Below are 15,669 nucleotides of genomic sequence, written 5' to 3' on the forward strand. Positions count from 1 at the left end.
TCAACTTCTAACAGTCCCTAACCTTACAACACTGAGATTCTTTTGGTTTTCTTCCTCTTCCTTCCTAACTTCCTTCCTCTTCTTTCCTAACTGACCCTGGTTTTGCTCCAACATTCACTTCACCACTTCACCCTACTCAAGTGATGCAGGGAAACTGAAAGCATCTTTGGCTCCACGAGACAGCACTTCTTTTGTCTAAGACAGTGATTGTCAAAGTGTGGTCCGTGATAGAACTGCCTTATGACCCAGCAAGCCCACTGTTGGGCATACACACGGAGGAAACCAGAATTGAAAGAGATATGTGTACCCCAGTGTTCATCACAGCACTGTTTATAATAGCCAGGACATGGAAGCAACCTAGATGTCTATCAGCAGATGAATGGATAAGAAAGCTGTGGTACATATACACAATGGAGCATTACTCAGCCATTAAAAAGAATACATTTGAATCAGTTCTAATGAGGTGGATGAAACTGGAGCCTATTATACAGAGTGAAGTAAGCCAGAAAGAAAAACACCAATACAATATGCTAACGCATATATATGGAATTTAGAAAGATGGTAACGATAACCCTGTTTGCGAGACAGCAAAAGAGACACAGATGTATAGAACAGTCTTTTGGACTCTGTGGGAGAGGGAGAGGGAGAGGGCGGGATGATTTGGGAGAATGGCATTGAAACATGTATAATATCATATATGAAATGAGCCACCAGTCCAGGTTCAATGCATGATACTGAATGTTTGGGGCTGGTGCACTGAGATGACCCAGAGGAATGGTATGGGGAGGGAGGAGGGAGGGGGGGTTCAGGATGGGGAACTCATGTATACCTGTGGTGGATACATGTTGATGTATGGTAAAACCAATACAATATTGTAAAGTAATTAACTTCCAATTAAAATAAATAAACATATATTAAAAAAGTGTGGTCCCTGGATGAAAGCTTCTTCAGCATCAGAGAAAATTTAGAAGTGCAAATTACTATCCCCATATATTGAGTCAGAAATTCCAGGGGTGGTGACCAGCAATCTGTATTTAAATAAGCCATCCAGGTAATTCTGTTGCATGGTTATCACTGCTCTAAGCCAGTGATTCTCAACCCTGTTACATGTTAGCATCACTGGATACCCAGGCCCCACACTCTCCACCCTGTCTCCCAAAGATTCTAATTGATCTGGTGTGGGGTCTGGGCAAGGAGATTTATTAAAAGTTCTCCAGGTGATTCTAATGTACATCTAGGTTTGAGAACTAGCAACGAAAGCCAGTTGGAGTAATCCAGTCTGAAATACTGAACTGTGGTGCTGATGAAATGGTTCCTCCAATTTCCATAATGCTCACTGGAGAACAGATTGTGTCACTACCATTATTATAGCTACTGGTGGTAGCACTTTGCTTTTTTACTTTTATGGCCTCTGGGGTGATAGATCTGCAAGGGGTGGAGGGCAGACGCTCCAACAGGTATTTGGAGGTGCACTTAACTGGCAGGTTTGGTACCTAAAGAGGCAAAAATCATTTGGATAATAATTTGTAGCAAACCAGGATTTGAGCCCTAACAGTCTTAACCTGGGGTTTCCCAAGTGGCGCTAATGGTAAAGAACTTGCCCGCCAATGCAGAAGACATAAGAGACACCAGTTCAATCCCTGGGTCATGAAGATTTCCTGGAGGAGGGCATGGCAACCCACTCCAGCATTCTTGCCAGAAGAATCCCATGGAGAGAGGAGCCTGGTGGGCTACAGTCCATAGGGCTGCAGAGTCAGACACAACTGAAGCAATTTAGCAAGTGCCCACGCAGTCTTAATCCACAATCTGAGTCCTTAACTGTGGCTGGCACATGTTATCCTCCATGGATGGTATAGTCAGGCACCTCCAGTGAGAAAGGGAAGCACCTTCAATGGTGGGTGGAGGAAATGAAAACTCTCCATTTCTGAGGCAAGTTCAGTTCAGTTCAGCCGCTCAGTCATCTGACTCTTTGCGACCTCATAGACTGCAGCACACCAGGATTCCCTGTTCATCACCACCTCCTGGAGCCTGTTCAAACTCATGTCCATCGAGTTGGTGATGCCATCCAACGATTTCATCCTCTGTCATCCCCTTCTCCTACCCCCTTCAATCTTTCCCAGCATCAGGGTCTTTTCCAGTGAGTAATTTCTTCCCATCAGGCGGCCAAAGTATTGGAGCTTCAGCTTCAGCATCAGTGCTTCCAATGAATATTCTGGGTTGATTTCCTTTAAGATTGACTGGTTGGATTTCTTTGAAATCCAAAGAACTCTCAAGAGTCTTCTCGAACACCACAGTTCAAAAACATCAATTTCTGTTTCAAATCCTGAAAGATGATGCTGTGAAAGTGCTGCACTTTATATGCCAGCAAATTTGGAAAACTCAGCAGTGGCCACAGGACTGGAAAAGGGTCAGTTTTCATTCCAATTCCAAAGAAAGGCAATGCCAAAGAATGCTCAAACTACTGCACAATTGCACTCATCTCACATGCTAGTAAAGAAAGGCTCAAAATTCTCCAAGCCAGGCTTCAGCAATACATGAACCGTGAACTCCCTGATGCTCAAGCTGGTTTTAGAAAAGGCAGAGGAACCAGAGATCAAATTGCCAACATCCACTGGATCATGGAAAAAGCAAGAGAGTTCCAGAAAAACATCTATTTCTGCTTTATTGACTATGCCAAAGCCTTTGACTGTGTGGACCACAATAAACTGTGGAAAATTCTGAGAGAGATGGGAATACCAGACGACCTGACCTCTTGAGAAATCTGTATGCAGGTCGGGAAGCAACAGTTAGAACTGGACATGGGACAACAGACTGGTTTCAAATAGGAAAAGGAGTACATCAAGGCTGTATATTGTCACCCTACTTATTTAACTTCTATGCAGAGTACATCATGAGAAATGCTGGGCTGGAAGAAACACAAGCTGGAATCAAGATTGACGGGAGAAATATCAATAACCTCAGATATGCAGATGACACCACCCTTATGGCAGAAAGTGAAGAGGAGCTAAAAAGCCTCTTGATGAAAGTGAAAGAGGAGAGTGAAAAAGTTAGCTTAAAGCTCAACATTCAGAAAACGAAGATCATGGCATCTGGTCCCATCACTTCATGGGAAATAGATGGGGAAACAGTGGAAACAGTGTCAGACTTTATTTTCTGGGCTCCAGAATCACTGCAGATGGTGACTGCAGCCATGAAATTAAAGACACTTACTACTTGGAAGAAAAGTTATGACCAACCTAGATAGCATATTCAAAAGCAGAGACATTACTTTGCCGACTAAGGTCCGTCTAGTCAAGGCTATGGTTTTTCCTGTGGTCATGTATGGATGTGAGAGTTGGACTATGAAGAAGGCTGAGCACCGAAGAATTGATGCTTTTGAACTGTGGTGTTGGAGAAGACTCTGAGAGTCCCTTGGACTGCAAGGAGATCCAACCAGTCCATTCTGAAGGAGATCAGCCCTGGGATTTCTTTGGAAGGAATGATGCTAAAGCTGAAACTCCAGTACTTTGGCCACCTCATGAGAAGAGTTGACTCATTGGAAAAAACTCTGTTGCTGGGAGGGATTGGGGGCAGGAGGAGAAGGCGATGACTGAGGATGAGAGGGCTGGATGGCATCACGGACTTGATGGATGTGAGCCTGAGTGAACTCTGGGAGTTGGTGATGAACAGGGAGGCCTGGTGTGCTGCGATTCATGGGGTTGCAAAGAGTCGGACACGACTGAGCGACTGAACTGAATGGAACAGCTTTCGTTATGGTCCAACTCTCACATTCATACATGACTACTGGAAAAACCATAGCTTTGACTAGACAGACCTTTGTTGGCAACGTAATGTCTCTGCTTTCTAATATGCTGTCTAGGTTGGTCATGACTTTTCTTCCAAGAAGCAAGCATCTTTTAATTTCATGGCTGCAGTCACCATCTGCAGTGATTTTGGAGCCCAAAAAATAAAGTCTGTCACTGTTTCCATTGTTTCCCCATCTATTTGCCATGAAGTGATGGGACCAGATGTCATAATCTTTGTTTTTTGAATGTTGAGTTTTAAGCCAATTTTTTTACTCTCCTCTTTTACTTTCATCAAGAAGTTCTTTAGTTCCTCTTCACTTTCTGCCATAAGGGTGGTGTTATCTGCATATCTGAGGTTATTGATATTTCTCCCGGCAATCTTGATTCCAGCTTATGCTTCATCCAGCCTGGTATTTCATATGATGTACTCTGCATATATGTTAAAGAAGCAGGGTGACAATATACAGGCTTGACACACGCCTTTCCCAATTTGGAACCTGTCTATTGTTACATGTTCAGTTCTAACTGGTGCTTCTTGACCTGCATACAGATTTCTCAGGAGGCAGGTCAGGTGATCTGGTATTCCCATCTCTTTCAGAATTTTCCACATTTTGTTGTGATCCACGCAGTCAAAGCCTTTGGTGTAGTTAATAAAGCAGAAGTAGCTATTTTTCTGGAACTCTCTTCCTTTTTTTCTGTAATCCAATGTTGGCAATTTGATGTCTGGTACCTCTGACTTTTCTAAATCTAGCTTGAACACCAGGAAGTTCTTGGTTCATGTATTGTTGAAGCCTGGCTTGGAAAATTTTGAGCATTACTTTGATAGCCTGTGAGATGAGTGCATTTGTCAGGTAGTTTGAACATTTTTTGGCATTGTCCTTCTTTGGGATTAGAATGAAAAGTGACCTTTCCCAGTCCTGTGGCCACTGCTGAGTTTTCCAAATTTGCTGGCATATTCAGTGCAACAGTTTCACAGCATCATCTTTTAGGATTTGAAAGAGGTCATCTGAAATTCCATCACCTCCACTAGTTTTGTTCATAGTGATGCTTCCTAAGGCCCACTTGACGTTGCATTCCAGGGTGTCTGACTCTAGGCGAGTGATCATACCATCATGGTTATCTGTGTCATTGAGATCTTTTTTGTATAGTTCTTCTCTGTATTCTTGTCATCTCTTTTTAATATCTTCTGTTTCTCTTAGGTCCATACCATTTCTGTACTTTATTGTGCCCATCTTTGCATGAAATGTTCCTTTGGTATCTCTAATTTTTGTGAAGAGTTCTCTAGTTTTTCCCATTCTCTTGTTTTCATCTATTTCTTTGCATTGATCACTTATGAAGGCTTTCTTCTCTCTCCTTGCTCTTCTTTGGAACTCTGCATTCAGATGGGTATATCTTTGCTTTTCTCCTTTGCCTTTCACTTCTCTCCTTTTCTCAGATATTTTGAGCCTTTTTGCATTTCTTTTTTGGGGAATGGTCTTGATCACTGCCTCCTGTACAATGTCATGAACCTCTGTCTACAGTTTTTCAGGCACTCTATCAGTTCTTACCTCTTGAATCTATTTTTCACTTCCACTGTATAACTAATGCAATATCTTTATGACTGCCTGTAACATTTAAAAGAGCCTACAATCCTGGAGTTAATACTTGTTTGGACATTAATTCCACATCAGTCAGTTATGATTTATACCAGCTCTCCCTCCTTTACCTAAAGGAAAACTTCCTCTTACTTCTTAGAAAAACAGACTATGAAGACTGCATATGCTCGCCAACGTCAGTTAGGGATAACCCACTTACTTGGATCTTTCTCTAGCTTCCAAAGGAAATTCCTTTGCAATATGCGGCCAACCTAGCGTGGGAGCTAGAATACGGGTGGGAGCTAGAATGCAGTTGGGTTTGCTGAGACTTAGTCCTAAAGGAGAATTTGGTGGCAGAAACCCAGGGACATGTTGCCCAGTTAGCCACAATCTACTCTAATAATTTTATCCATGTATGTGCTTCAGTATTGTAACGTATAATTGATAATTGATGGCTTGTGATACTTTTACAGTTGAAGCATTAATTCTTTCTCAGTGGTTCATTAAAGTAGCAGTGCATTTTACAGTTAATGACATCCTTGACATTCTAGATTTGCAGAATGTGGTAATTACATTAAACATATATTAAGCCCCATTATGAGTCAAGCTCTAGATTAGACTGGAGATAGGGGAATGAATGGAGTTCCCACATTGAAGAACTGGAAGACAAGCAAACAAGCATATGCACACAGAAAGCCGAATACAAGCTGATCCTCCAAAGACACAGGTTTGAACTGCATGGGTCTGTTCATACACAGATTTTTTTTTTCAATAAATACACTCTTACCCCACTGTAAGTATGCACAGACTGACTGTAAGGAACCCTAACACCTATGGAAGTGGGATCCACAGAGGGGCCTGGAACCAATCCCCCTCAGATACTGAGGGGTAACTGTACTTTGTGAGGGATGCAATGTCAGCACACTGTGGATGTCCCTGGGTGGAATAGTGTGTGTGTGTGTGTGTGTGTGTGTGTGTGTGTGTGTATGCATGTGCACACGCCTATGTACATGGAGAGAATCAGTGAGAGATGAGGTGGAAGAAGAAGGCAGTCTGGGACCAGAGTATTAACCAGTCTTCAATGCTAACCTAAGAAATTTAGGTTTAATCCCTCAGTGATCCTCAAACATTTTGGTTTCATGACCTCTTTATACTCTTAAAAGTGAACCTTTGTTTATATGGGTTATATCTACTAATATTTACTATGTGCTGTACTGTGCTTAGTTGCTCAGTCATGTCTGACTCTTTGTGACCCCATGGACTGTAGCCTGCCAGGCTCCTTTGTTCACGGGGATTCTCCAGCCAAGAATACTGGAGTGGGTTGCCATGTCCTCTTCCAGGGGATCTTCCCAACCCAAGGCTCAAACCCAGGTCTCCCACATTGCAGGTGTATTCTTTACCATCTGAGCCACCAGGGAAGCCCATGAATACTAGAGTGGGTAGCCTATCCTTTCTCCAGGGGATCTTCCTGACTCAGGAATTGAACTGGGGTCTCCTGCATTGCAGGCAGATTCTTTACCAGCTATTAGAACTGAGAAACAAAAAAATACTAACCCATTAAAATAACAATAAACTCACTACATGTTAATATATAACATTTTGACTAAAATACAACCATATTTTCTAAAACAAAAAAATTATGAGAAGGATTCAGTTCAGTTCAGTCGCTCAGTCATGTCCAACTCTTTGTGATCCCATAAACTGCAGCACACCAGGCCTCTCTGTCCATCACCAACTCCTATAGTCCACCCAAACCCATGCCCATTGTGTCAGTGATGCCATCCAACCATCTCATTCTCTGCTGTCCCCTTCTCCTCCTGCCCTCAATCTTTCCCAGCATCAGGGTCTTTTCAAATAAGTCAGCTCTCTGCATCATGTGGCCAAAGTATTGGAGTTTCAGCTTCAACATCAGCCCCTCCAATGAACACCCAGGACTAACCTCCTTTCGGATGGACTGGATGGATCTCCTTGCAGTCCAAGGGACTCTTAAGAGTCTTTTCCAACACCACAGTTCAAAAGCATCAATTCTTCTGCGCTCAGATTTCTTTATAGTCCAACTCTCACATCCATACATGACTACTGGAAAAACCATAGCCTTGACTAGATGGACCTTTGTTGACAAAGTAATGTCTCTGCTTTTTAATATGCTGTCTAGGTTTGTACCATTGTTTTATATTCTTGTAAATCTCCTTAAGATCAGGCTTATGAAACACAGCTAGCTGGCTCTCACATCAGCTTCTGCATTTAATCTCTTGCAGTATAGCTGAAGAATATAAAGAAAATCTGGCTTCATAAAGATAATATAGTTCAAAAAGGAGAGCCTCACAGACTTCCTGGAAAGGTCTCAGGGGTCTCCAGAGCTTCCTGGACCACACTATGAGAACTGCTGTTCCTGGTAATGCAAAGTCATCAAAAGATCATCAGCAGTGGACAAGCTGCTGTTTGGTGGCAATGTGAAGGTTGATTAGAAGGAGGAGGCCTTAGATAAGGGAAGTAGGAAAGGAGACTATTAAAAAGGCTCAGATAAGACCATAGGAAGCCCTTCTTTAAGCAGAGACAATGCAGATGCAGAGAAATGCATTCACAACAAGTTAAGAGTCTGTGGGAACTGATATCCAAATGCATAACTTCAGGTATTCAGCACTGGAAATCCAGAAGGATGGTGATGATAAGGCATAAGCAGATCATTTCTGCTTTTAGTTGGCCAAAGAGGCAAGGGATAAGCCAGAAAGAGAAATAATGGGAAAATTCAAGACCTTTGACTAAAAGAGATCCAAATAAATGGACAGGCCCTGGCAAACTTACCTGTTTAAACTGCCATACTCAGTATGGTTTAAAACAACACTGAGGATTTCCCTAGTGGTCCAATGGTTAAGAATCCACCTGCCAAAGCTGGAGACTTGAGTTCAATCCTTGCTCTGGGAAGATTCCACATGCCACGGAGCAACTAAGCCTGTGAGCCACAACCACTGAAGCCCACCCGCCCTAGAACCCATGCTCTGCAGCTTGAGAGTAGCCTCTACTCACCACAACTAGAGAAAGCCCTCACACAGCAACAAGGACCCAGTGCAGCCAAAAATATATAAACATTAAAAAAAACCCACAACACTGACAGCATTTGCCTTAAGAAGGTAAAATTAATTTATTTATTAATGCAAATATCCCTGAAGGTTATGGAGAAGCTCCCAACTCTCCTTAGCCAATGAAGCACACCTTGGCATTAGTAAATTTAGTCAGATTGTTTTCTTTCTTAATGAGCACGGGGGAGCTTCAGATCACAGATCACATTAGAGCAACTGGCCTAGTAGGTACCATGGTGGGGCTCTGGGTATACTATGGGATAAAAGGGAAAAGAGAGGGAGAATGTTAACTCCCTTTGGAAGATATTATTATCTGGATATTTTTAGTTGAATAATTGATTAGAGGGACAATCGTTAAGTGATTATTCAGTTCAGTTCAGTCACTCAGTTGTGTCCGACTCTTTGCAACCCCAGGAACCGCAGCATGCAAACCTCCCTGTCCATCACCAACTCCCGGAGTTTACCCAAACTCATGTGCATCGAGTTGGTGATGCCATTAAGAAGTATATAAAGTCACTGGGTAGCTGGTTGGCAAAAATCACCAGTTAGCACTGAAAAACACAAAAGACAGTTTGCTCATTGTAAAGTATATTTAGGGCTTTCTGCCCAGTTCTAGAGATCAGACGAGAGGCAGATCATCCCAACAGAAATGAACTCTGTTCTCAAGCAGCTTCTTATTATGCCTCAAAGAGCCTAGAGAGTTGAGTAATATGGATTTGGGGGTGTGTATGTCTGTGTGCATAATTTGAGTCTGAGACAGATGCAATCTCCATGGTCCAGGTAGAAGGCAGAAAAGTTGATACTTCTTACCTTCTAAATTCTACAGATTAGGAACCCAAATCTACTATAGGAATTCTCCTTATCTTCTACCATTTGGGTAATAGGGCCCTGTGGACAGTTCTCTGGGTTGAGCAAAGGTTTACTTTTTGTATGGTCAGCACAGTTAGTATATTCAGAGGATGCAAGAATAAGCAAGATGTACCAATAATACAGAGTATGATTTAAGAAATACAGATTCCTGGGTGTAGAGCAAATGCTTAACTTACTAAATATCATTACTCCTTAACTCTGAGTAAGTATCCAAATGACTTTGATTTGAACAGATATAAAAACTTACTTTCATAAGCTCAAAAGGATTGTCATGGTCTTAAAAATGAAGTAAATTTCTAGGACACAGCACCCAGGAAAAGACCAAATCTGTCATTTTAGAATTCAGCGCCTCCCCAGTAATGTCACATTCTTAAATGTTTTGATGATGTTCCTTATTTTCCATGCTACTTAAAAAAAAAAAATGTGACATGACCTGGGAAAGGCAGGCTTGATCATGTCAACTCTCTCTTCTGTAGAATGAGATCAGTGATAGTCAATGTTCCACTTGCCATATAATGTTTGTAAGGATTAAATCCTGCAAACATTTTTGTGAACCAAAAAGTCCCATGCAAATGTTAGTTACAGTAGAGCTCCTAGGGAGGCTGTATCCTTTTCATGCAGACAGGATGGCCCAATAAGGGAACAGGCATTTATTGTAGGTCTTCTATATGCCATATTACCTCACTGAATACCATCTTATGTAGTGGGTGGTCATATCCCATTTTATATATGACGTACATGGAAGTTAAGTCATGGTTATCCCGGTCATTAAGTCATTTTTTATATAGGTCTTCTGTGTATTCTTGCCACCTCTTCTTAATCTCTTCTGCTTCTGTAAGGTTCTTATTGGTTCTGTTCTTTGTCATGCCCATTCTTACATAAAATGTTCCCTTGATATCTCCAGTTTTCTTGAATAGATCTCTAGTCTTTCCCATTCTACTGTTTTCCTCTATTTCTTGGTATTGTTCATTTAAGAAAGCCTTCTTATCTCTCCTTGCTATTCTCTGGACTCTGCTTTCAATTGTGTATGTCTCTGCCTTTCTCCCTTGCCTTTCACTTCTCTTCTTTCCTCAGTCATTTGTAAAGCCTCTTTGGATAACCACTTTGTCTTCTTGCATTTCTTTTTCTTTGGAATGGTTTTGGTCACTGCCTCCTGTACAGTGTTACGAACCTCTGTCCATAGTTCTTGAGGCATTCTATCTAGCAGGTCTAATCCCTTGAATCTATTCATCACCTCCACTGTATAATCATGACCTTATAATACTATGCAAACTTTGGGGCATCCAATCAGCATAGGTGAATTCAACAAAGCTTCTGCTGCCTTCTAAATCAACTATGCTCTTTTTCATTTCTGGCTTCTCTTGCCTATAAAAAACTGCCTCGCCTTCTTGAGTGTGTGTGTAATCCTATTTATCGTTCAAATATTCCCTCTCTCATCATGGCAGAATTAATCATTCCTTGATGACACTGCTAATTCAATCCATAAAGTCCTTTCTCTAACAAGCAAGCTTATCATTAAAAAAAAAAAAGCAACAAACCCTATAAAATACATGGGGAAAAACATGAGAGAGTCCCTATAACTCTTGGTGACATCCCACCAGGCTGAAATCAGGCTGAAGTGATCTGTGTTTCAGGGATTAGAATTTAATAGCAAAAATGAGTCAGGTAAAACACCCAGTCAGAATGCTGTCTGTAGATTAAGTGCTTTGCACTGGGGATACAACATAATCTGAACTGCTGAATCCTAAGGGCTGACTGGTGATTGCAACTCAATCTCTTTTCATGTTATTTTCTTGGCAAAAGTTAACAAGGAGCATTCAACCTAGGAAAGACAGGTCCTCTATTTACCTTAGCAAGAAACAGATAAGCACAATGAATTTCAAGTTTTCCCAGTTCAATGGCTTTGGTTTGACCTGGAGTGGGTAATGTCTATTGTCCCAAATGTGTCAATCTGAACATCAAACCCACCAGCTGGTGTTAGATTTTACATTCATTTAGTAACAATCCAGAACCAACGATTACATAGTCCCTATGTGACAACTGGCACTTTATGGTACAATCCACAAAACACATGAGCAATGTGCCAAGAAAATCATGATCGAACACTTGCCATCCTACCACCAAACCTAAACAGATTATGTTTCACCACTCATTGTTGAAGAACACATGGAACTATGCAAAACTATTCCAAATAAAGGCTGTACAGTCACTGAGTGGTAATAGGTTCTATGTAACTAAATCCTAACAGCCTACCATTCCCTCTTCATGAGGAGTCCAGAGTGGATCATACCAGAACCCCTTTAAATTCTGCCACATAACCAAGAGTTTTAATGCTTTTGATACTCATTTTCAAATTGACTGTGCTTAACACACCAATTTAGAATAATCATATAAAATTCTACAATAATCATGTATAGTAACTGATGCCTGAGGCAACAGAATGACTTAATGCTTGATACTCAAGTACCTAGATGAAGCAGAGGGAAAATGTACTGTTCTCCTTCACCAGCCAAACACTGGTCTTCCTCCAGAAGGTGTGTAAGCTTCTGGCACCAGTGAAATAATAACATTGGTCTATTCTAGGCCAGAAGAAAAGTGACATTGACTTACTTAACAGTTGGCAATAGAGGGCCTGTAAACTTCTCTTCATGGTATCATCTGGTCCTGCTTGTCCTCCAGTTTATTCATGATTCTGTCTAGGAAATTGGGAGAAGAAAATCATTACATCTGGGAAACAGAATTCAAGTCAATACTCAGCAAGAACTCCACTCAATATGACTCTGGTGTTAAAGCCCAAAATACCTTATTTGAAGAGAAAAATTCTTGGAGTGAATATACCACAATATAGCCTATGTTATAAAACTATCAGTTAATCAATTAGATTTTGAAACTACGCATCACTCATATGGGCAACTAGAGGGTGAGAATCCGGCCTTGGGATTTTGAGGACTTCCCAAACATCTTTCCTGCATCTCTAGTTTTGAAACGGGAGAAACAAGGAACTTGTAATCTCATTTCTGCAACAATAAGTCCTGCTCACCAAACAAAACACTCCCCCAAAGCTTCACCAATTTCAAACTGTATTATATCAAACAACTTTTCTATTATTTTCTGATTACAAAAGATACCTCCAGTGTAGAATATCTGAAAAATAGAGCTAAACAAAATATAGTTAAGAATGTACAAGAAATTACAAATTATCTATCTCTTCAGCTTTTCCTGTGTGCACTTCTATTGGTCTCTTTTGCTATACATTCTAATTTTTCTCCCTAGCAGTAGAAACATCTTCCTCTGTTGTTATTACACTTTATTACATTTTTTTTTCTTTTGGCTATACCTCTTGGCTTATGGGATATTAGTTCCCTGGCCAGGGTTTGAACTCAAGGCTCTCAGCAGTGAAAGCGTGGAGTTCTAAGCACTGGATCACCAGGGAATTTGCATTTTACAACTTTATTCTAAATGGCACACAGTATTTTTTCAAGATAAATTCCTAAAAACAGAATCACTAGGACACAATCTAAGCCTTTTGAAATATATTGCTGAGATGCCCTTCACCAACACCATATTATGAAAATCTCCATTAGACTGCAACCTACTCAATGAAAGAAACTTGTATTTTCCTACCATCATTGCCAAGTAAATAGGCACATATTTCATTCATCTCATTGCTTTTGTATTTTACAGGTTTATTAATCTTTTCAAAAACTGTAAATTCACATTTGGCAAAGATTCTCTAGTTAGGGGCTGAACCTTCTCCTGTGGACCTATCTGTGCACTTTCTTGTAAAATCAAGTGAAGGCAGCTCTTTTGCCCCTTTCCTATTTGCCCATTTCTCCTCCCTTTTTAAACTTTAAAGAACCTAATGTAGAAATAAGATCCTTAGGCAATTTAACCTAACTCCTGACTTACGCTCTCCTGAATGCACACCATGCCTTGCCTAACCTGCGAATTCTTCTCCAAGATGAAAAGAAGAGTGAAGAGTTAACTAGTTAAAGAATGGTTAGCTCTCTACCCCACAACGGCCCCCTAAGGAATCCTGTAGGCAGATCAAGGGGGCAAGGTAATATCTGGAGGGAGAGAGTCAGCCAGTCTGCACTCAGTAGAGATGATGCAGAACCCAACCTCCTGCCTCGACAATTCTGAGATTCTTTTCCCCATTTTTCCCTTTAAAAACTGTCATGGCTGAGCAGAATCCTTGGAGTTGGTCTCTGGACATGAGTCCACCTCCTCCCTGAGGCTGCCGGATTTTCTGATTAAAGCTTCTTTGCTTTCTACTGACACTTGCCTCTCGAATTATTGGCTTTTGAGTGGTGAGCAGCCAAACCTGAATTTGGTAACACTGGTTTTTAGCAAAAACCCTGCTAAATCAGTTTAGCACCGTAAACCCTCAACATTTGATCAGATTTACTCTACCATCTTACCTTCAGCATAACCTTGTTAGGTCAGTTTAGCCAAACCCCTTACCCTGGTGCTTCCTCTTAGTAATTTTCCACCCACTGACTCCCATTCTGCTCCCTGGCTATCTATTCCTACTTGACTGTGCTTTATTCAGGGTGGAGCCCAGTCTCTCACCCTTACTGTAAAATCCCATTGCTATGGTCCCTACATCCATTCATATGGTCTTGAATAAAGTATGTCTTGCCACCACTAACAAATGCCACTGAATGTTTTTATAAAGACATTCCTTAACCATTTTCTACTGGTATGCTGTTTTTTTTTTTTCTTATGATACCCCAAGTAGAAATGATCTATCCTTAAATTTTTTTCAAGTATAATTAATGTATCATAAAATTCAGCCTAGGAAGTAGACAATTTAGTGGTTACCAGCATATTAAAAGTTGTGCAACCATCACCAATACCTAATTCCAGAACATTTTCATCACTCTAAAAAGAAATTCCCATGTTTACTAGCATTTATTTCCTAACATCCTCTCTTTCCAGTCCCTGGCAACCACTAACGTACTGCACTATGGGTTTGCTAATTCTGTAACTTTCACACAGAATATATGGCCTTTTGTGCCTGGCTCTTTCAATTAGCATAGTGTTTTTAAGATTCATTCATGTTGTGAAGCAAGCTGGTTTTTTTTTTCTTATTTTTTTTGTAAGAATGATGCACACACACACACACACACACACACAACCATGGTTAGAAAGGCCTTCCTTACTTAATTAAGGATTACATAAAAAGTTATAAGTAGTTGCCTATATTTTCTTCTATTTTTTAAAAATTTCATTTAGATCTGTTTCTAACTTTGTGTTATGTTTTACTTCTCTGTCTGCTCATTCTCCCATTAAACAATATGTGTTGTTTAACTCAAATTCTTAGTAGAACTAGTTCTGCATTACTTCCCCTTTTAGAGACCCAGGTTCGATCCCTGGGTCAACAAGATCCCCTGGAGTAGGAAATGGCAACCCACTGCAGTATTTTTGCCTGGAGAATTCCATGGACAGAGGAGCCTGGTGGGCTCCAGTTCATGGGGCTGCAATGAGTTGGGCATGAATGAATACACATGGATGGATGTTGTTCTTTGAGCTTATTCTCCCCCCAAATTAACTTTAAGATAACTTTATTAAATTTCAGAAAAAAAATCATTGGGATTATAGTTAAAATTATTTTCTATTTGTTTATTAATCTGGGAGAGACTTGATTTCAGCAAAATCCAATGTGCTGAGGGAATTAAATTTTTAAAAGATTGTAGCTCTGGAGATCAGAAGAATCCCTTTTATAGGAAGAGAAGAGCTCTTGTTTTGTGGGGTGGGGTCGGGGGTGGGGGAACAATAGCTCAATGACTTCTTTGGCTAACCCAACCCCAGTGTGATCTAGCTGAGTAAGAGCGGGAGAGAGAGACAGAGTTAAATTGCTCTTCATTATAATATAAGAGGGGGCTTCCCTAGTGCTTCAGTTGGTAAAGAATCTGCCTGCAATGCAGGAGACCCAGGTTCAACCCCTGGGTTGGGAAGATCCCCTGGAGAAGGAAATGGCAACCCACTCCAGTACTCTTGATTGGAGAATTCCATGGACAGAGGAGCCGAGCAGGCTACATGACTGTGCAACTAACTTTAACTTTTGACTTTGATAACATAAGAGGAGGTTTGAGTTCCCAAAGTCTAGAAAAGAGGGATTAAGAGGAGATAACAAACAAGAGATACTGTGAGGCAGAATGAAAGTGAAGTCGCTCAGTCATGTCCAACTCTTTGCAACCCCGTGGACTGTAGCCTACCAGGCTCCTCTCTCCATGGGATTCTCCAGGCAGGAATACTGGAGTGGGTTGCCATTTCCTTCTCCAGGGGATCTTCCCAGCCCAGGGATTGAACCTGAGTCTCCCATATTGCGAGTAGACGCTTTAACCTCTGAGCCAC

The 15,669-nt window shown here is 41.0% G+C and overlaps 1 protein-coding gene across 2 annotated transcripts in view; it reads right to left on the reverse strand.

Moving 5' to 3' along the window:
* TMEM108 (transmembrane protein 108) overlaps positions 1 to 15,669 on the reverse strand; it is a 426,991-nt gene that overhangs the window by 194,371 nt on the left and 216,951 nt on the right. Inside the window, exon 3 of one of the 2 annotated variants that reach the window (XM_027960370.3) lies at positions 11,920 to 12,001. In XM_027960370.3, the coding sequence (XP_027816171.1) occupies positions 11,920 to 11,959 (40 nt within the window). In that variant the 5' untranslated portion in view covers positions 11,960 to 12,001. Of the gene's footprint in view, positions 1 to 11,919; positions 12,006 to 15,669 lie in introns of both variants that reach the window. The other variant, XM_027960365.3, reaches the window with a different exon arrangement.

This window comes from Ovis aries, chromosome 1 (genome assembly GCF_016772045.2).
Source record: "Ovis aries strain OAR_USU_Benz2616 breed Rambouillet chromosome 1, ARS-UI_Ramb_v3.0, whole genome shotgun sequence".
NCBI lineage: Eukaryota > Metazoa > Chordata > Mammalia > Artiodactyla > Bovidae > Ovis > Ovis aries.